This window comes from Pseudorasbora parva, chromosome 6 (genome assembly GCF_024679245.1).
Source record: "Pseudorasbora parva isolate DD20220531a chromosome 6, ASM2467924v1, whole genome shotgun sequence".
Taxonomy (NCBI): domain Eukaryota; kingdom Metazoa; phylum Chordata; class Actinopteri; order Cypriniformes; family Gobionidae; genus Pseudorasbora; species Pseudorasbora parva.
The window spans coordinates 1,804,377-1,827,424 of NC_090177.1; the positions used below are offsets into that span (position 1 = coordinate 1,804,377).

At 39.9% G+C, this 23,048-nt stretch overlaps 2 protein-coding genes across 3 annotated transcripts in view; both read right to left on the minus strand.

The window, feature by feature from the left end:
* Nucleotides 1–17,069, minus strand: part of LOC137078251 (C-type mannose receptor 2-like) — a 51,328-nt gene extending 34,259 nt beyond the window's left edge. The window contains exon 1 of the mRNA XM_067445405.1: nucleotides 17,035–17,069. The gene's annotated coding sequence lies outside the window, so the exon portion shown is untranslated. The remainder of the gene's footprint in view (nucleotides 1–17,034) is intronic.
* On the minus strand, nucleotides 1,180–7,934 carry LOC137078260 (C-type mannose receptor 2-like). Of its 2 annotated transcripts, none has more exons than XM_067445417.1 (3): nucleotides 7,886–7,934; nucleotides 3,403–3,777; nucleotides 1,180–3,170 (listed from the first exon to the last, which is right to left on the minus strand). In XM_067445417.1, the coding sequence occupies exons 1-3, from the start codon at nucleotides 7,920–7,922 to the stop codon at nucleotides 2,806–2,808; spliced, it is 777 nt and encodes a 258-aa protein (XP_067301518.1). In that variant the 5' UTR covers nucleotides 7,923–7,934; the 3' UTR covers nucleotides 1,180–2,805. The 2 variants fall into 2 exon arrangements, with proteins under 2 accessions (XP_067301518.1, XP_067301517.1); XM_067445416.1 differs by lacking the exon at nucleotides 7,886–7,934 and adding an exon at nucleotides 4,787–5,158.
* Nucleotides 17,070–23,048: the final 5,979 nt, after the last annotated feature.

Below are 23,048 nucleotides of genomic sequence, written 5' to 3' on the forward strand. Positions count from 1 at the left end.
CTGTTCACTGAGCTCTGTGTCCAAGCACATTAATAGAGAGGCGAAGGGAAGGAAAAGATGTGGTAGAAAAAGTGTAAAAGCAATAGGGATAACAGCACCCTGGAGAGTATTGTAAAACAATACCCATTCAAAAATGTGGGGGAGATACACAAAGAGTGGACTGCTGCTGGAGTCAGTGCTTTAAGAACCAATGCGCACAGACGTATGCAATGACGTATGTCATTGTGAATGGAATTAGTGAAATAAACCAACTTTCTGATGAAATTCTAGCTACATGACCAGCACCTGTGTGTGTGTGTGCGCGCGCGTATATATATATATATATATATATAACAAGGTTAACAATATACCAAGAGGGTGGCTAATAGGGAACACCTGGGGGAAACTAATCATGATGAAACAAAAATCTCCGAAAGCCTACAGAAATAGAATACAGAAACAATGCACAGATAAACTTACCCATAAAAGTACCACAGAGTGCCAGAAACAGAACATATGAAACAACATCACATTGGACCATTGTCCCCGTTAAGTCCAAAGACATATTTATGTATTTATTATTTTGTTGATCCTTTTTGATTTGCTTAACCCCTGAGGGTTTGGGCGTAGTTGTTGCCTGCTGGCTGTCTCTCTCTCCCTCTCTACTCCCTCACAGGCCAAATCATCACCACCTGTAGCTCGTTTGTGAGCGTGAGCGTGTGCCTGAGGAGAAGAGTATATTGGGGCAGTCCGGTGCTGGTTGCAGTGAGATGAGACACACTTTCCCCTGCTCCAGACTGAACGTGTGTTTTGACGTTGAATTGCAATCAAAATAGTTGTGTGTTAGCAGTGGCTAACTGAATTTAGCAAGTGACCAGTGATCCGGTCCTACCATCAACTGAAGTGAGAAGTAGTGTGCTCGCTATTTTATTTTATTGTTACTATTGTAAGGTAAGCTGTAGGGGGAGAGTGCCTTTTTCTTTTAATACTGCTTTTGTCCCTGTTTTTCTACAGCCAGGGAGTTAAGGGAAGTTTATGTTGTTTATTTGTTTGTTTTGTCTTAGGTTAGTTAGAATCCCTCCCTAAATTAGTCAGAGAACATTTTTGTTTGTTATTTTAGGCCTTGCTCTCCCCTGAGCCATTGCTCCCCATTAATCTTTGTTATGCCTTCTCTCTTAATTTTATTGCTTTGACCTTTCATCCGGTGTCATCCCATCTTCACTCTGGGACAGAGGATTGAAGTGTGTTCTCACCTTCGCCTTTTGTTTTGTATTCCTTTTTATGCTTTTTCATTTGTTACCTCCTCTCCGACGCCTAGACGGAGAAAGGGGAACATAACAGTCCCCCATTTATCCCTCATATCTGGAAGGCTTTCTTCAAGTTGCTGGGAGTTTCAGTAAGCCTCTCCTCCAGTTATCACCCTCAAATGAATGAGCCAGACTGAGCGGAAGATTCAAGAGATCTGGAGGTAACTGAGAGATTACAGCCACCAGAACCAGGCCAGCTGGAGCCATTTTCTTTGGGCTGAGTACGCCTAGATCTCCCTGAGACAATCCACCACAGGACTCACTTTATTCCTGTGTATCTTAGGATAGCAACCTCCATTATCCCCCGGGTCGGGTGAGCCCTCGGAGGTTCCAGCTGTCAACCGTTGGTTCCAGCAGAGCAAGAGAGTATGGGAGATTTTACCTAAAACAAGTAAAATGATCTGCCAGTGAGGTAAGTAAAATGGCCTTGTTTTAAGAGCCTAAATTAACTCCCATCTCTTCACACTCCACTCGATTCATATGGATTAGTTTTTCAGTGCCGTTATTGTTCTGGACGTTTTGATTACTTAAACCAGTCGTGTGGTGCAGCAGAGGAGGAGTTTCAGGGCTGCCAAAAAAGACAAACATAGCAATAGAACGGACAAGGAGTGCAGGGAAGAGAGTCCAATATAAAGGGAGTGCAGATGACAAGGACTAAATGCAGGGAATCCAGGCAAAGAATGAGAATGAGGAAGTGAGTTCAGATGTGGAACAGGGAGGATCATGGGAAATGGAGTCCGGGACAGGCGTGACATGTGACCAAGTGGCAACCTCCCGCGATCTCTCTTGAAGCCAATACGGAAGTAATGTAAACTGCAATTCCTCCACTGGCCACTAGAGCGGCTCCAGAAGGAGCAGAATCTCATTGAGCCTCATGTTAAAACGCCCAACTTTACAGCAGAAAAAAAAAACATGTTTACAGTCTGGTACAAATTGTGGTTATTGCCTGTACGGCTAATTTTGAGCTTCATGACGACTGTGAGGGGGGGGGATTTTTTTTTTTAACTCATTCTTTACGTTATATAAAGCCTTAAAGTTCTGCATAATTAAGGGCGTGGTTACAGGTGGATAGCCATTTATCCGCCGTCTATAGTCATTGCGTCACCTAAGCTCCGCGCACATCCCGCCTTTTTGCCCATTTTCTGTTATCCGGGAGTGACACGCGATGACTCGCTCACAAGATGGCGACGCCCAGCTCGACCCTACTTTACGCTTCGAACGGCTTATCAGAATCCTATGGGTGACGTCACGGACACTACAGCCATATTTTTTTACAGTCTATGCATGTGACACATGGGAGGTTTCATTAAAAATATCTTAATTTGTGTTTTGAGGTCCTTTTGGTTTGAACTGAAATGGATTTTAATCTTTAGGTGAACTATCCACTATAATAACCCAGTCAGGAACACGTGTGATTAGTGTTGGGTTAAAGTTGTAGTGCACTCTTCCTCTGATGAGAGTTTGTGCTGTTTCACATGTAGACTAGTGTTTGTTCAGATGATCGTGTATGTGTGAGAGTCTACTTACCGTCATAACACACAAAAGGATATGGTAAATTACAATCCTCATCTGTCCATCGTCCTTGGTAGTATTTGGTATCAATCGTGGTGCAGACTTGATCTCTTAGCATTTCGAAATTGGGTTCACCATCTTGCCAGTGTGTGAATCTGGAGGTGCTGTTATCTGACCAAAACCAGAGTCTGCGCAGACCGATCCAGGCTCCATCATTAGGTGACGGTGGGTTGTGTGCTATGATGTCCTTAATCTCTTCATTCTCAGTGTCGTTCCTCACACTGGCCAGATCTGTGTGATACAGTCTACAGTATCTCTGAGCTTCAGTCCAGTTCTTCCGCTCCTGTACAGGGACGAATTCTTTACTGCTGGCTATAAAAGAGAGAGACATTTGACTAATATTGTGATATTAGAGAATATCTCACATTAGTGAAATTAAATTTATCAAAAGCAAGAAAATATTTAAGGTCAATGACATAAGAACATAAGGACAATAAGACAAATTCACTCATGCAATTATCATTCAAGTCTTATTATTGTACATGGAAATACTCAATCTGGTCCTTTAGCACATTTCAGTGTGTGCTTCTACAGCTGAACTCACCATTATAGCAGATGAATGGCATTGTGGAAGTGCAGGTTATATCATGCCAATGTCCATTATTATTCATAAAAGCACAGTTTCCATCTCCTTGTGGTTGTCCTGGTTCCCAGTTCCTGTACTGAAACTCGTTCTCTGTGTAGAACGTGAGGTTACTCAGAGACCATATCCATGAGTCTTTTGTGCTCCTCAGCCCAATCCACACACTGTTAGGGCCACCATTCATAACCAGCTCCGCCTCATTCTGATCTTGTGTGTTGGTGATCGTGGCCAGATCTGTGTAATTGTCTCTGCAGTATTTCTGAGCCTCAGTCCAGTTCAGGTTCTGATTCCCGAAGTAATATTGACGCAGAGCTCCTGCAGACAAACTGACCACGGCTGAGGAGAGACGAATACACACAGATCTCAACACTCATCAACACACTTTCAGGAGCTCAAACAGCCAGACGCTTCATTGAGGGATTGCTAACGTGAGCTATAGCGAGAATATGAGTGAGTGAAATGCATCATATTTTAGGGTCTTTGTGTTGACTTGAGCTTGAGTGAACTCTCTCATCAGCATCACATTCACATTCAAATAATATTATTATTATTATATTAACTAATAATGTAAATTAACATGTGAATTACCACATTGGGTCAAAGCCATGCTTTTCAGCTTCCAGTGTCTGCTTTAATTAATCATTAGCTAATGACTTATAAAGGTATCATTATGTTCTGACTTTACTTGTTGGGGCACATGACTATTAACTAACTCAGAATTAATTAAAAACCCATAACCACAATTACATATTAGTTAATAGTCATATGCCTTAACAGGTAAAGTTATAACATCATGATACCTTTGTAAATCGCTAATGATTAGTTAAAGCAAACAACATGTTATTAAGGAATTAATACATAATGACACATTTAATTGATAGCAAATCATATATTACTTAATCTATTAATCATGTAGAATGTTCATTAGTTGCTGATGCAGTGATCATTAATAAATGTGTTAGTTCTTCATCAGTCATACATTACCTCATGATTATCTGCATTAGTTAAGCATTAGTTGTAGATAAACTACGCAGCTGTAGCGTAAAGTGTTACCAAAAAAATCAAATTGAAGTGAGTTTTTGCTTAAAACAAGCAAAATGATCTGCCAATGGGGTGAGAAATATTTTCTGTTTTATGTGATTTTACTTATTAGGTAAAAACATCTTGATTTCAGAATTTGTAGATATATGACTGGAAACCAGACAAAAATACCAGGTAAGAAAAGCATTTTTTTGCACCTCATATTTCAAATTTCATGATTTTTATTATGTTGGTGCCCCAAATCCTTGTTAATTTATCCTATTGGGCTTATATTTTATAGTATAATTACAAACAATTATATCACCTTTTTTGTGGGGGCACCTTCGTTGAGGAACTAGATGTGCTGCTGTCCTCATTCCCTGAGGATGGCAGCCCACTTGTAATCCTTGGTGATTTCAACATCCACCTGGACAAACCGTATGCTACAGATTTTCACTCCCTTCTCTCCTCATTCGATCTCAAACTTCTTACTACCTCACACACACACAAATCTGGCAACCAACTTGACCTTGTCTACATACGCAACTGCACTACAGAAAACACTTTGGTCAAACCCTTACACTTCTCTGATCATTACTTCATCACATTTAATCTACATCTTACTACCCGTACACTTCCACCTCCTCTACCAGTTAGTTTCAGACGAAACCTGAGTTCTCTTTCTCCCTCTCACCTCTCCTCCGTTGTGTCATCCTCTCTTCCGTCACCCACACAATTGTCCTCTATGGATGTCAACACTGCAACAGACACTTTATGTTCCACTTTAACCACTTGTCTAGATACTATCTGCCCTCTGTCTTCTAGACCAGCTAGCGTTACTCCCTCTAACCCTTGGTTATGAGTAAGTACCAATCTCTGCTCATTTCCTTCTCACAGGACGTCCATACAGCTAAATCCTCATATTTCCACAAAAATCAACAGCACCTCAGACTCACGCACACTTTTCACACTTTTCACTTTTAACTCTCTCCTCTGTCCCCCTCCGCCACCTCCCACCACCTCTCTTTCTGCAGACGATCTTGCCCATTTCTTCACAGATAAAACTCACCAGCAGTCAGTTCACACCTCCACACACACACACACGATTTCAAATCAGCCACATCCACAGCCAAACATCTTCTCTCCTCCTTCTCTACACTCACTGAGGACGAAGTATCTAAGCTTCTCCTCTCCAGCCATCCCACTACCTGCCCTCTAGATCCCATCCCCTCACATCTCCTACAAGCCATCTCCCCTACACTCTTACCAGCACTCACACACATCATCAACACATCTCTCTCCACCGGCATCTTCCCCACCACATTCAAGCAGGCTCGGGTAACCCCACTGCTTAAAAAACCCACATTAGACACATCACTTGTAGAGAACTACAGACCTGTTTCTCTCCTACCATTCATTGCGAAAACACTTGAAAGAGTTGTGTTCAACCAGGTCTCATCTTTCCTCTCACAGACTAATCAACTGGACGTAAACCAGTCAGGCTTCAAAAAGGGCCACTCAACTGAGACGGCATTACTGTCAGTTACTGAAGCCCTGCGGCTGGCTAAAGCTGCATCCAGATCATCAGTCCTCATCCTCCTTGATCTGTCTGCTGCCTTTGACACCGTGAATCATCAGATTCTTCTGTCCACCCTCTCATCACTCCTCTCCACTGGTTTGAGTCCTATCTCACAGGTAGGTCTTTTAAGGTTGCCTGGAGAGGAGAGGTATCCAAAACACATCAACTGACCACGGGGGTTCCTCAGGGCTCAGTGCTTGGACCTCTTCTCTTCTCCATTTACACTACATCATTGAGAGCCATCATTCAGGCACATGGTCTCTCATACCATTGCTATGCAAATGACACACAGCTCTACCTCTCATGTCAATCAGATGATCCCACAGTAGCTGCACGAATCTCAAGCTGTCTGGCGGACATCTCGGCATGGATGAAAAAACATCACCTGCAGCTCAATCTAGCAAAGACTGAGCTGGTCGTCTTCCCTGCTAATCCGACCATACAACACGATTTTACCATCCAGCTAGGTTCATCTTTGATTACTCCTTCAGGGTCGGTCAGAAATCTTGGAGTAATCTTTGATGACCAGCTGTCCTTCAAAGACCACATCTCAAAGACAGCTCGGTCATGCAGGTTTGCGTTGCACAACATCAGGAAAATCAGACCGTTCCTTACAGAGCATGCAACACAGCTTCTTGTCCAAGCCCTGGTCATTTCTAGACTTGACTATTGCAATGCGCTTCTGGCTGGACTTCCATCTTGTGCAATCAAACCGCTGCAAATGATCCAGAACGCTGCGGCACGTCTTGTATTCAATGAGCCCAAAAGGGCTCATGTCACACCTCTATTCATCTCTCTGCATTGGCTACCACTCGCTGCCCGGATCAAATTCAAAGCCCTGACTCTTGCTTATGGATCTTCCACAAGCTCAGCACCGCATACTTCGACTCACTCCTACGAGTCTACACCCCCACCAGAAGCCTTCGCTCAGCTAATGAGCGAAGGCTTGTGGTACCATCACAGAGTGGCATGAAAATTTATTTCATTGTTCCTGGTTGGTGGAACGATCAGGTAAAAAACTCAATCTTTTTATAAAAATAAATAAAAATAAAACTCTTCCTCCTCTATTTCTCTTTTCTTCTTCCCTTTTCTGGTTTTTGCTACTCTGAGTAGTATACAAATCTTGTTATTTGGGGCACGTTTTGCGTTTCTTTGCCTCTTCTTGACGGATCGCTTCCTGTACTCCTGAGTTGTAAGTCACTTTGGATAAAAGTGTCTGCTAAATGCATAAATCTAAATGTAAATGTAAAAACACAATGTTTAATCTCTAAAATGTCCATCGCACACAACTTTCACACTTGCTCTGTTGGCTGCACTGCAAAAAAGGCTTTTCTTACTCAGTTTTTTTGTCTTGTTTCTAGTAAAAATATCTAAACATTCTTACATTAAGAAGTATTTACTTTACAAGTAAAAATTATTGTCTTGTTTTGGGGGACAGTAACTCAAAATGAAGAGTTTTTTCTTAAAATAAGATAAATAATCTGCCAATGGGGTGAGAAAAATAATCTTGTTTTCTGTTTGAATTAAGATTATTTTTCTCACCCCATTGGCAGATTATTTATCTTATTTTAAGCAAAAACTCTTCATTTTGAGTTATTTTTCCCCAAAACAAGACAATTACTTTTGCTTGTCTAGTAAATACTTCTTGTTTTAAGAATTTTTAGATGTTTGGACTAGAAACAAGACAAAAATACTGAGGAAGAAGAGCATTTTTTGCAGTGAACAGTCAAGTTGTGGGTCTGATTCTGATTTTGGGATTGATTCCTGCCTGAAGCTCAAACTCTGAGACGTTTTAACACTTTGAGCTCCAGAAGCGGTGAAGCTCAGCATTAAACACTCACTCACCTGAGAGCAGGAGAGACGTTAGCGGGATTTTCTCCATTCCTGAGGGAAAGATGAGACAGAGTCAAAAAAAAATCAGTCAACACATAAACTCGGCTAAATCAGTCAACACATAAACTCAGCTAAATCAGCAAACACATAAACTCAGCTAAATCAGTCAACACATAAACTCAGCTAAATCAGCCGACACATAAACTCGGCTAAATCAGCCAACACATAAACTCAGCTAAATCAGCCAACACATAAACTCAGCTAAATCAGTCAACACATAAACTCAGCTAAATCAGTCAACACATAAACTCAGCTAAATCAGCAAACACATAAACTCAGCTAAATCAGTCAACACATAAACTCAGCTAAATCAGCCGACACATAAACTCAGCTAAATCAGTCAACACATAAACTCAGCTAAATCAGTCAACACATAAACTCAGCTAAATCAGCCGACACATAAACTCAGCTAAATCAGCCGACACATAAACTCAGCTAAATCAGTCAACACATAAACTCAGCTAAATCAGTCAACACATAAACTCGGCTAAATCAGCCGACACATAAACTCAGCTAAATCAGTCAACACATAAACTCAGCTAAATCAGTCAACACATAAACTCAGCTAAATCAGTCAACACATAAACTCAGCTAAATCAGCCGACACATAAACTCAGCTAAATCAGTCAACACATAAACTCAGCTAAATCAGCCGACACATAAACTCAGCTAAATCAGTCAACACATAAACTCAGCTAAATCAGTCAACACATAAACTCAGCTAAATCAGCCGACACATAAACTCAGCTAAATCAGTCAACACATAAACTCAGCTAAATCAGTCAACACATAAACTCAGCTAAATCAGCAAACACATAAACTCAGCTAAATCAGTCAACACATAAACTCAGCTAAATCAGTCAACACATAAACTCAGCTAAATCAGCCGACACATAAACTCAGCTAAATCAGTCAACACATAAACTCAGCTAAATCAGCCGACACATAAACTCAGCTAAATCAGTCAACACATAAACTCAGCTAAATCAGTCAACACATAAACTCAGCTAAATCAGCAAACACATAAACTCAGCTAAATCAGTCAACACATAAACTCAGCTAAATCAGTCAACACATAAACTCAGCTAAATCAGCCGACACATAAACTCAGCTAAATCAGTCAACACATAAACTCAGCTAAATCAGCTGACACATAAACTCAGCTAAATCAGTCAACACATAAACTCAGCTAAATCAGTCAACACATAAACTCAGCTAAATCAGCCGACACATAAACTCAGCTAAATCAGTCAACACATAAACTCAGCTAAATCAGTCAACACATAAACTCAGCTAAATCAGCCGACACATAAACTCAGCTAAATCAGTCAACACATAAACTCTGCTAAATCAGTCAACACATAAACTCAGCTAAATCAGTCAACACATAAACTCAGCTAAATCAGTCAACACATAAACTCAGCTAAATCAGTCAACACATAAACTCAGCTAAATCAGTCAACACATAAACTCAGCTAAATCAGTCAACACATAAACTCAGCTAAATCAGTCGACACATAAACTCAGCTAAATCAGCCGACACATAAACTCAGCTAAATCAGTCAACACATAAACTCAGCTAAATCAGCTGACACATAAACTCAGCTAAATCAGTCAACACATAAACTCAGCTAAATCAGTCAACACATAAACTCAGCTAAATCAGCCGACACATAAACTCAGCTAAATCAGTCAACACATAAACTCAGCTAAATCAGTCAACACATAAACTCAGCTAAATCAGCCGACACATAAACTCAGCTAAATCAGTCAACACATAAACTCTGCTAAATCAGTCAACACATAAACTCAGCTAAATCAGCCGACACATAAACTCAGCTAAATCAGTCAACACATAAACTCAGCTAAATCAGTCAACACATAAACTCAGCTAAATCAGTCAACACATAAACTCAGCTAAATCAGTCAACACATAAACTCAGCTAAATCAGTCAACACATAAACTCAGCTAAATCAGTCAACACATAAACTCAGCTAAATCAGTCGACACATAAACTCAGCTAAATCAGTCAACACATAAACTCAGCTAAATCAGTCAACACATAAACTCAGCTAAATCAGTCAACACATAAACTCAGCTAAATCAGCCAACACATAAACTCAGCTAAATCAGTCAACACATAAACTCGGCTAAATCAGTCAACACATAAACTCGGCTAAATCAGCCAACACATAAACTCAGCTAAATCAGTCAACACATAAACTCAGCTAAATCAGCCAACACATAAACTCAGCTAAATCAGTCAACACATAAACTCAGCTAAATCAGTCAACACATAAACTCAGCTAAATCAGTCAACACATAAACTCAGCTAAATCAGCCAACACATAAACTCAGCTAAATCAGTCGACACATAAACTCGGCTAAATCAGCCAACACATAAACTCAGCTAAATCAGCCAACACATAAACTCAGCTAAATCAGCCAACACATAAACTCAGCTAAATCAGTCAACACATAAACTCAGCTAAATCAGTCAACACATAAACTCAGCTAAATCAGTCAACACATAAACTCAGCTAAATCAGCCAACACATAAACTCAGCTAAATCAGTCGACACATAAACTCGGCTAAATCAGCCAACACATAAACTCAGCTAAATCAGCCAACACATAAACTCGGCTAAATCAGCCAACACATAAACTCAGCTAAATCAGCCAACACATAAACTCAGCTAAATCAGTCAACACATAAACTCGGCTAAATCAGTCGACACATAAACTCGGCTAAATCAGTCAACACATAAACTCAGCTAAATCAGTCAACACATAAACTCGGCTAAATCAGCCAACACATAAACTCGGCTAAATCAGCCCATACGGAAATGTAATATATGTACATATATGTCCCTATATCCGAGTAGTGATGTCATATATGTTTCATATAAGGCAATACATTATTAGCCCATATATACATTCTCATGATATATGAAGATATAGGTTTATACCATGTATGAAATACCCATAGAATAATTATTATATATACATATATTAAAATTATTTATATGATGATTTTTTATATGGTACTGTATGTTAATGCCATATATGTAAACAATATATGTTGAATTTATATATGTAAGTTTATTTAAACATAATATATGCAAACATTCAGTATGCTTGTATAGGATTTTATATGGATTTATATAGTGGTGTTTGAATCCTGGCATTTCATAATTTGGTTTTGGTTCAGGCTTCGGACATTAAAAGCTCCATGTGTGTTTTTCTCCCCGTTGTAGGTGTACAGTTTGAGCATTCGCTTGGTCTCGTGTGAGCATCTAGTTTTGCTTGGGCAGTATACACTCTTTTGTCCATGTGTTTAGGGTTATTTGATTAGCATGCGGCTTGTGCTCATCATAGCCATGGCGTGTACTTTCATGTTTTGTTCTGTGTTCCATGTAACGGTTACTCTGGTACATGGGTGACATTTTTCATCCTGTCCTCTAGAGGGCAACAGAGGGAGGAAGTGGTTTTAAGGTTACGAGTAGCATAGAGGAGAGGCATGGCAATGGAGAATGGGTGAAAATGCCTGGAATCACATTGTGTTTGAGAGTTAAGTGAATTGTACATTCTAATGCTTTACAATCTTATTCAAATGCACATTTTTATGTACCCATAAACATGTTAATTCATAGTGTTTGGAAGTTTGCAGAGAAGCTTGCAGAGGACTCTGTTATGGGGCTTGAGTGCACTGATACCTACTTCTTACCTGTGTTGGATTGTGCCAGTGCTTTATCTGGGATTTAGGATTGTATATCTTCATTGCCTGCTAGGACTGGGACTTCTACAACACTCAATAGACTTGCATTATAGACTGTATATCCTTTTCCCTCTAGGGCATTTTGAATTGTTTGGTACTGTTTTTTGTTTGTGTATCACTAGTATTTTGGGTTTTGAAATTGATTTACTGTTTATTTGTTTACTTATAGTGTTGAGCTTTGATATGCACAATGTTGTCTTGGATTTCCATCCATGTGCTAATTGTTACTATGTTATCTCATTCAGTGGTTAAATAGATACAATTTATTTTCACTCCCTCATTGAGAATCTTACAGTTAGTTTGAACACAAACTATTGGCAAAAGTGAATTCCCGTGTTTTTGAGGATTTCTTATTGTATAAAAAACGAAGGCGAGCCAGTTACAAGCATGAAGGGGTTTGTTTGTTTCGATTGTTTATTTTTTAAGTCTAATAAAAAGCCCATTAACCTCTGCACCCTTGAGTCCTTCATCTCTTGCCTAACCTGACAATAAGTAACATTATAAATATTTTATATTTTAAATGTCATTTGTTTAATACATAGTATAGATTTTAAGACTCTACAGCATTTGACAGTGATACTGATTTGTCACATATATAATTTAAACATATATAATATGTGGACTAAAGATATATGTCAATATATGGAATTTCTGATGCTGTGCATATATGTGCATTTATGATTTTACTCTATATGAGCATATAAGGATATTTCATATATGAGACCTATATGTCAAAATATGTTTTATACATACATTAACATATATAATATATGGGATACATATATATGTCAATATATGGAATTGTTCCAATTTCTAATATGTTCATATATGTTTTTACTTTATATATCACATATATCGCATATATTGATATTTCATATATAGACATATATTACATTTCCGTATGGGAGCCAACACATAAACTCGGCTAAATCAGACAACACATAAACTCGGCTAAATCAGCCAACACATAAACTCGGCTAAATCAGACAACACATAAACTCGGCTAAATCAGTCAACACATAAACTCAGCTATATCAGTCAACACATAAACTCAGCTAAATCAGCCAACACATAAACTCAGCTAAATCAGCCAACACATAAACTCAGCTAAATCAGTCAACACATAAACTCAGCTAAATCAGCCAACACATAAACTCGGCTAAATCAGACAACACATAAACTCGGCTAAATCAGACAACACATAAACTCAGCTAAATCAGTCAACACATAAACTCAGCTAAATCAGCCAACACATAAACTCGGCTAAATCAGCCAACACATAAACTCAGCTAAATCAGTCAACACATAAACTCAGCTAAATCAGTCAACACATAAACTCAGCTAAATCAGCCAACACATAAACTCAGCTAAATCACACAACACATAAACTCAGCTAAATCAGTCAACACATAAACTCAGCTAAATCAGCCAACACATAAACTCGGCTAAATCAGACAACACATAAACTCGGCTAAATCAGACAACACATAAACTCAGCTAAATCAGCCAACACATAAACTCAGCTAAATCAGTCGACACATAAACTCGGCTAAATCAGACAACACATAAACTCAGCTAAATCAGCCAACACATAAACTCAGCTAAATCAGTCAACACATAAACTCAGCTAAATCAGCCAACACATAAACTCAGCTAAATCAGTCAACACATAAACTCAGCTAAATCAGCCAACACATAAACTCAGCTAAATCAGTCAACACATAAACTCAGCTAAATCAGCCAACACATAAACTCAGCTAAATCAGCCAACACATAAACTCAGCTAAATCAGTCAACACATAAACTCAGCTAAATCAGTCAACACATAAACTCGGCTAAATCAGTCAACACATAAACTCAGCTAAATCAGTCAACACATAAACTCAGCTAAATCAGTCAACACATAAACTCAGCTAAATCAGTCAACACATAAACTCAGCTAAATCAGTCAACACATAAACTCAGCTAAATCAGTCAACACATAAACTCAGCTAAATCAGTCGACACATAAACTCGGCTAAATCAGTCAACACACAAACTCAGCTAAATCAGTCAACACATAAACTCAGCTAAATCAGTCAACACATAAACTCAGCTAAATCAGTCAACACATAAACTCAGCTAAATCAGTCGACACATAAACTCGGCTAAATCAGTCAACACATAAACTCAGCTAAATCAGTCAACACATAAACTCAGCTAAATCAGTCAACACATAAACTCGGCTAAATCAGACAACACATAAACTCAGCTAAATCAGTCAACACATAAACTCAGCTAAATCAGCCAACACATAAACTCAGCTAAATCAGTCAACACATAAACTCAGCTAAATCAGCCAACACATAAACTCAGCTAAATCAGCCAACACATAAACTCAGCTAAATCAGTCAACACATAAACTCGGCTAAATCAGTCAACACACAAACTCGGCTAAATCAGTCAACACATAAACTCGGCTAAATCAGCCGACACATAAACTCAGCTAAATCAGTCAACACATAAACTCGGCTAAATCAGTCAACACATAAACTCGGCTAAATCAGCCGACACATAAACTCAGCTAAATCAGCCAACACATAAACTCAGCTAAATCAGCCAACACATAAACTCAGCTAAATCAGCCAACACATAAACTCAGCTAAATCAGTCAACACATAAACTCAGCTAAATCAGTCAACACACAAACTCGGCTAAATCAGTCAACACATAAACTCAGCTAAATCAGTCAACACATAAACTCAGCTAAATCAGCCAACACATAAACTCAGCTAAATCAGTCAACACATAAACTCGGCTAAATCAGTCAACACATAAACTCAGCTAAATCAGCCGACACATAAACTCAGCTAAATCAGTCAACACACAAACTCGGCTAAATCAGTCAACACATAAACTCGGCTAAATCAGTCAACACATAAACTCAGCTAAATCAGCCGACACATAAACTCAGCTAAATCAGTCAACACACAAACTCGGCTAAATCAGTCAACACATAAACTCGGCTAAATCAGTCAACACATAAACTCGGCTAAATCAGTCAACACATAAACTCAGCTAAATCAGCCAACACATAAACTCAGCTAAATCAGTCAACACACAAACTCGGCTAAATCAGTCAACACATAAACTCAGCTAAATCAGCCGACACATAAACTCAGCTAAATCAGTCAACACATAAACTCGGCTAAATCAGTCAACACATAAACTCGGCTAAATCAGCCAACACATAAACTCAGCTAAATCAGCCAACACATAAACTCAGCTAAATCAGCCAACACATAAACTCAGCTAAATCAGCCAACACATAAACTCAGCTAAATCAGTCAACACATAAACTCGGCTAAATCAGCCAACACATAAACTCAGCTAAATCAGTCAACACATAAACTCAGCTAAATCAGTCAACACATAAACTCAGCTAAATCAGCCAACACATAAACTCAGCTAAATCAGCCAACACATAAACTCGGCTAAATCAGCCAACACATAAACTCAGCTAAATCAGCCAACACATAAACTCAGCTAAATCAGCCAACACATAAACTCGGCTAAATCAGTCAACACATAAACTCAGCTAAATCAGTCAACACATAAACTCGGCTAAATCAGTCAACACATAAACTCAGCTAAATCAGTCAACACATAAACTCAGCTAAATCAGCCAACACATAAACTCAGCTAAATCAGCCAACACATAAACTCAGCTAAATCAGCCAACACATAAACTCAGCTAAATCAGTCAACACATAAACTCAGCTGAATCAGTCAACACATAAACTCAGCTAAATCAGCCAACACATAAACTCAGCTAAATCAGTCAACACATAAACTCAGCTAAATCAGTCAACACATAAACTCAGCTAAATCAGTCAACACATAAACTCAGCTAAATCAGCCAACACATAAACTCGGCTAAATCAGCCAACACATAAACTCAGCTAAATCAGCCAACACATAAACTCAGCTAAATCAGCCAACACATAAACTCGGCTAAATCAGTCAACACATAAACTCAGCTAAATCAGTCAACACATAAACTCGGCTAAATCAGTCAACACATAAACTCAGCTAAATCAGTCAACACATAAACTCAGCTAAATCAGCCAACACATAAACTCAGCTAAATCAGCCAACACATAAACTCAGCTAAATCAGCCAACACATAAACTCAGCTAAATCAGTCAACACATAAACTCAGCTGAATCAGTCAACACATAAACTCAGCTAAATCAGCCAACACATAAACTCAGCTAAATCAGTCAACACATAAACTCAGCTAAATCAGTCAACACATAAACTCAGCTAAATCAGTCAACACATAAACTCGGCTAAATCAGTCAACACATAAACTCAGCTAAATCAGTCGACACATAAACTCAGCTAAATCAGTCAACACATAAACTCAGCTAAATCAGTCAACACATAAACTCAGCTAAATCAGCCAACACATAAACTCAGCTAAATCAGTCAACACATAAACTCAGCTAAATCAGTCAACACATAAACTCAGCTAAATCAGTCAACACATAAACTCAGCTAAATCAGCTAACACATAAACTCAGCTAAATCAGCCAACACATAAACTCAGCTAAATCAGCCAACACATAAACTCGGCTAAATCAGTCAACACATAAACTCAGCTAAATCAGTCAACACATAAACTCAGCTAAATCAGTCAACACATAAACTCAGCTAAATCAGCTAACACATAAACTCAGCTAAATCAGTCAACACATAAACTCAGCTAAATCAGCCAACACATAAACTCGGCTAAATCAGTCAACACATAAACTCGGCTAAATCAGTCAACACATAAACTCAGCTAAATCAGTCAACACATAAACTCAGCTAAATCAGCCAACACATAAACTCAGCTAAATCAGCCAACACATAAACTCAGCTAAATCAGCCAACACATAAACTCAGCTAAATCAGTCAACACATAAACTCAGCTGAATCAGTCAACACATAAACTCAGCTAAATCAGTCAACACATAAACTCAGCTAAATCAGTCAACACATAAACTCAGCTAAATCAGCCGACACATAAACTCAGCTAAATCAGTCAACACATAAACTCTGCTAAATCAGTCAACACATAAACTCAGCTAAATCAGTCAACACATAAACTCAGCTAAATCAGTCAACACATAAACTCAGCTAAATCAGTCAACACATAAACTCAGCTAAATCAGCCAACACATAAACTCAGCTAAATCAGCCAACACATAAACTCGGCTAAATCAGCCAACACATAAACTCAGCTAAATCAATCCTGCCATTGTCAGTGTAAACCGTCTCAGACTCCGAGTCTCTCACCTGTGGATGTGCTGATTTCTCTGTGTGTGTGTTTGTTCTCTGACAGCACACACTGATGTTGAGGATTAATTCTCCTTCTGCTCCTCCCAGATCTGGAAAAAATCCCTTCTGTGGTTTATTTGTTTGTTTGTTTTCTCCTTTCTTGCCCAAAGGCGATGCACTGACCAGAAGGGTGTGTGTGTGTTTGTGTGAGTGAGTGAGAGAGTGTGTGTAAGTGAATGTGTGTGATGGGTAAGTTTAGGGTTAATGTTTGTGTGTGTGTGTAAGAGAGAGCGGTGGGCAGGTTTAGGGCAAGGGTTATGTGTGTGTGTGTGTGCGTGTGCAAGTGAGAGTGTGTGTAAGTGAATGTGTGTGATGGGTAGTGTGGTGTATTTGATACTATTAATATTTGCATTAAGGTTGGGCCTGAAGACTTGCCATAGTTAGTATTGGGGTACCCTCTGCGCATGTTATAGATACAGGAAGTCGTGTCTGTAATGCCCTGATGTAGAGTTATCATGTGTTCACCCCTCTTCACTGATAAAGAGTAAAACGCGTGCCTTGCCTCGTTATTGAAGTACACCACATAATTGGCGACGAGGAAAATCGGTTTAGTTCGTGAAATGGCATACTTTTCCCAAAGACCGGACGAGTTCAAGCCTGAACATGAAATGTGGTCTGCATACGTCGAGCGCATGGAGTTGCTGTTCGAAGCTCATGAAGTCAATGATGGAAAAAAAGTTCCAATATTGTTGAGCTCGGTCGGCGCAGCAACATATGGCCTTCTACGAAACCTAGTCCAGCCTGTCAAGCCAAAGGACAAAACTTTTAATCAGATTGTGACCATTCTAAAGGATTACTATGAACCTAAACCATTGGTCATCGCCGAACGATTCAGGTACCGTAAATGTGTCCAGAAAAGCGGCCAGACAGTGACGGAGTATGCTGCTGAGCTGCGCCAACTCGCTGCGAACTGTGATTTCGGAGACAAGCTGGATGAAGCTCTACGTGATGGATTTGTCAGCGGAGTCAGTTCTGAGGCATGCCAGCGCAAGTTACTCTCAGAGGATAGGCTGACTTTTGCGAGAGCTGTGGAGCTAGCTGTTAACATGGAGACAGCCCACCGAGATGCGCAGCAGTTGCGGAAAGGTGATGATGTCACCGCTGTTCACAAGGTAAAGGGGAGATGGCTCTCGCCGGCAAAACAAGAGGGATGCTATAGATGTAAAGGAAAGAATCATAGCGCCAGTGATTGTTACTACAAAAATATAAAATGTCATAAATGTGGCAAAGTCGGGCATATTCAGAAAGCATGTAGGGCTCGAGGGCGGACACGTGAGGGGCTCGAGAAAAAGGGAAAGAGAAACAGTGAGCGAAAAGAAGCAATGACAGGCTACGTACAGGCTGACGAGATAGAAGACGACATTCTGATGTTTTCAGTGTTCAGTGCAAGTGGGGCTGGCTGAGGGCCATACAGGGCCATTTTTGATGTAAATGGAAAACAAGTGCCGATTGAAATTGACACAGGAGCAGGAGTCAGCATTATCTCAGAAAATGTGTATGAGCAGTCATTCTCACATGTGCCACTGGAGGGCAGCAGCGTCACGCTGAAGGGTTATTCAGGAGAGACCATTCCAGTGAAAGGACAGTTCATTGCAAGAGTGACTTATGGAAATCAGATTGCTGATCTACCGCTCGTAGTAGTGGCTGGTGGAGGTCCTTCGCTGTGTGGGCGTGAATGGCTGGATAAAATCAAGCTGAACTGGAAAACAGTTAAAAAAGTCGTGGAAAGCGTTTCGCACCCAACAACTAAATCCAAGTCTATCCAAGATGTGTTAGATAAATATGCGGATGTTTTCAAAGACGAGTTGGGGACATTAAAAGGTATTAAAGCAGCAATTTCTGTAAAGCCTGACGCAGTTCCAAGGTTCCATAAAGCCCGTGTCCTGCCCTTCGCAATGAAAGAAAGGGTAGAAAAAGAATTGGAGCGCCTGGAAAAAGATGGTGTTATCAGCCCTGTGAAGCACAGCGAGTGGGCTGCTCCAGTGGTCCCTGTAGCCAAACGGGATGGTGGACTCCGCTTGTGCGGCGATTATAAGGTAACTGTGAACATGGCTACAAACACTGAAACATACCCACTACCACGCATTGAAGAGGTGCTGGCAGCATTATGTGGGGGAAAGATATTTTCCAAAATTGACCTGGCAGCCGCTTACCAACAAGTCCTTCTGGATGACGAGTCAAAAAAATATACAACAGTGAACACGCATAAGGGACTGTTTGTATACAATCGGCTTTGCTTTGGCATTAATTCTGCTGTCAGTATTTTCCAAAGGATCATGGAGAACGTGATGAAGGACCTCAACGTCGTGGTCTATTTGGATGATCTGCTGGTGATGGGCAAGGACGAAACTGAGCATCTGACGAACCTGGACAGAGTTCTACAGCGGTTGCAGAAAAATGGCCTGAGAGTAAAGAAAGCGAAGTGTGACTTTGGGAAAACAGAAATCGAATACCTAGGTCACATGTTGGATGGAAAAGGAGTTTACCCTTCTAAAGATAAGGTCAGAGCCGTACATGATGCTCCAACACCCACAAACATCAAAGAGCTCAGAGCTTTCCTGGGGTTAGTGAACTATTATGGTCGTTTTTTGCCGCAGCAAAGTACTGTTTTGGCCCCACTTTACAGACTGCTGAAGGACCAAACAAAATAGGGGTGGAGTAAGGTGGAGCAGAGCGCTTTTGATAAGTGCAAAGAAATGTTAGCCAGTGACCAGGTGTTAGTTCACTATGATCCGAGCCTGCCGCTTTCTCTCGCATGTGATGCTTCAGCATACGGAATTGGAGCCGTTATTCAGCACACAGCACCTGAAGAGGCATGTACGTTCGCGGCTGGACTTTCTAAAGCCAAACATCGCCATGAGAGTGAGAAGGAGACAGTATCAGCAGAAGGAAGAACATGACAGTAGGGCTGCTGAGAGACAGTTTGATGTGGATGATCCTGTGTATCTACGCAATACTGCAGGAGATAAACCCAAATGGATCCCAGGGGTAGTTACACAACAGACCGGTCCGGTGTCGTACCGGGTGCAGGGAAGGTTAACTGACCAAGTGTACAGGCGTCACGGAGACCAGTTGCGACCTCGATACCCTCAGGGCGTTTCAGAGCCAGAGCCTCAAGGAGCAACCCAGTCAGCTGAGCAGGAGGGGGACTTTGATGTGCCAGTCTCTGCAACACCTGCCATACCACCTGTTACGCTGGACCAGCCCAAGTTGTCTGATCCAGAGACAGTGACTTTGAGGCGCTCGGAGCGCATAACTAAGCGACCGTCACGTTACAGAGATTAAATATAGTATAATACTGGACTTGTGCAGTTATTAAAGAGGGTTGAGTTAATTGTAAGGTTAAGCATGGTTCATTTAGTTAACCGGAGTGAAATTACTATTATGTGTAAGAGGGGTAGTTAAAGTTGGTGTTATGCTATTGCACTATGTTGAAATTACCTTTAATTTTAAAAAGGGGAGGTAATGTGGTGTATTTGATACTATTAATATGTGCATTAAGGTTGGGCCTGAAGACTTGCCATAGTTAGTATTGGGGTACCCTCTGCGCATGTTATAGATACAGGAAGTCGTGTCTGTAATGCCCTGATGTAGAGTTATCATGTGTTCACCCCTCTTCACTGATAAAGAGTAAAACGCGTGCCTTGCCTCGTTATTGAAGTACACCACATATATATATAAAGAAACACTTAAAATAAAATAAAAATAAAAACTATTTCAAAACATTGATAGAAACTATAATCGTATGTTTGGTTGGAAGCTGCATCAATGACAGTGATCATGGTAAACGTGTGATAATCAGCAATTCGGGTGGATATTTGCCTCCACATCGCACATTAATATCTTGTAATGCACACCGAGTGTAAAGTGTGTGTCTTATTTTTTTCTCCGTCTTGTCCTTTGACCAAGTTTCTAGTTTGTTCTATTGGTAGCCTTATTCAGTCCACCTGTCGTCCAATTAATTATCTCATTAGCCTTGTTTGCTTTAGTACTTCTAGTCCTTTGTCTGTTCTCGTCAATCAATCAGTCATCTTTATTTCTATTGCTCTTCTCCAACGCCGATTGTGTCAGAGCAGCTTCAGTGTAGGGATGGGGAAATGAAGCCTCATGAAGCAGTGAGGCGTTACCCTGACTGTTTCGGGAAAAGATTCGAAGCGTCGCGAGTGTCAAGAACAGCGCCATCTGGTGCTTATTTAAAATAAAGCGGACAGAAGCCTGTGGAAGATCGAAGCTCTGTCCGATAAAGCAATCACATCACACTCTACCGTTTCAATGCTATGTGTACAAATAAAAGCCTTACATGTTTGTGTTTAATTTGTCCATTAAATAAATGAATTTACCAATTAAAGTGTGACAATAAAATATATGAGCTTTATATGTGATTCAAGATCTAATGTAGGCATATTCTCTCCACACACAGTGAATAAGGCCATTGTGTGATATGATCATTAAATGTGCTTATGACACTTAGGAATGATAATACTTGTGTACAGTGAATGACAGAAAAGTGATAAAGTTTTGAATTATTTTTATTAAGACATAAAAGCTGTTTTACAGAGTCTATTTCTTCTCTTAGACAGTAGTTCCCCATTTATTTATTTTGTAAAGCATACACACATTGAAAGCTGTAAACTCAAAATATACCCAGATAGGGAAATGCCGGCCATTACTCTTTTCTTTTCAATTACTCTAAATACAAACACTAACACCGAATTACCTAAAAAAAGCAAATGTTTTACCAAAAAAAAAAGAAAAAGAGACAAAGAAATAAATAGTGACAACTACATTTTGGTTATCTAAATGACATTTATTGATTAACTTTTAAAGTACAGCACTCTCCTCGCAAATACATCAATCAGACTGACTGAGCCAACAACTCGATCTGAAGTTCGAACCTTCTGAGACGCAAAGCGAAACGCGCACGTGATTGGACAGAAAGTGAGGCTTCATTTGTCATCGATCACGTGACTCTGGGAAACCAATACACACCCCGATACGGAGCTTCACTTGAAATGGTCTCACATACGCAATACGCGCATCGAAGCTTCAGTGTCATACATAACATCACTACTTCAGTGTTAAACAGGACAATACTGCAGCAGAATTAGATTTGGCTGTACAGTCGTTCTGGAGTAAACAGTGATGTTATCAGCTTATTTTAATTTATCAGAGAGAGACAATGTTGGCAGATCACTATTATAGTTTAGAGAATTAAATAAAACCTAATTAATTCATTTTATTTGGATATTTAGTTGAATAACTTGGATCATAATGTTAGTGTCCCCAACTGAGCAAGCCAAAGGTGACAGATAAGTAAAATGACCTAAGATATTTTTGCTTAAAACATGAAAAATAATCTTATTTCTGATTGGGACGAAAACAAGATTTTTCTCACCCCATTGGCAGATAATTTTGCCTGTTTTAAGCAAAAACTCATTTTGGTTTCATTTATCACAAAATGTTGTTTTACTTATATAGTAAATGCATCTTGATTTAACAATTGTTACATATTTAGACTTATCCTGGATGCCAGTCGAACTTAGGCCCCGTCCACACGAAGCCAGCGCTTTCCCAATCCAATCTTTTTTTTCCCTTGTTTCAAAAAATATCTGCGTCCACTCGAGATTACCCAAACTGACTAAAAACGCTGTGGTTTGCATGCCAGGCCAGTGTGTGGCGCTGTAATTCTGCCACAGAAATACACTAAAAACGGAGAAGAAGAGTTGTGGCTAACAGGGGTATAGCAGTGGTCGGCGGTGAGGCGAAATCTCACAATAAAATAACAATAAATACATTTGCTACTTAACAGATGTGTTTTATTAACGCCTACCCCAACCCTAAACATACCCGTACAGTAATGCAGATACGATCATTAAATGAGGCGATATTGATGAGCTCATGACCAGTGCCGTAGTTGTATCCCGTAACTCTTCACCGTGCCGGACGTAGTGTGATGACATCAACGTTTCAGA

Excerpts from the sequence above, each read along its gene's own strand:
- LOC137078260 (XM_067445416.1), bottom strand. The coding sequence starts at position 4,838 with ATGAGGACAGCAGCACATCTAGTTCCTCAACGAAGGTGCCCCCACAAA. Across the intron at positions 3,778-4,786 it reads AAGGTGCCCCCACAAAAAAG|CCGTGGTCAGTTTGTCTGCA; the intron begins GTGATATAATTG and ends GTCTCTCCTCAG. Across the intron at positions 3,171-3,402 it reads GCCATTCATCTGCTATAATG|CCAGCAGTAAAGAATTCGTC; the intron begins GTGAGTTCAGCT and ends TCTCTTTTATAG.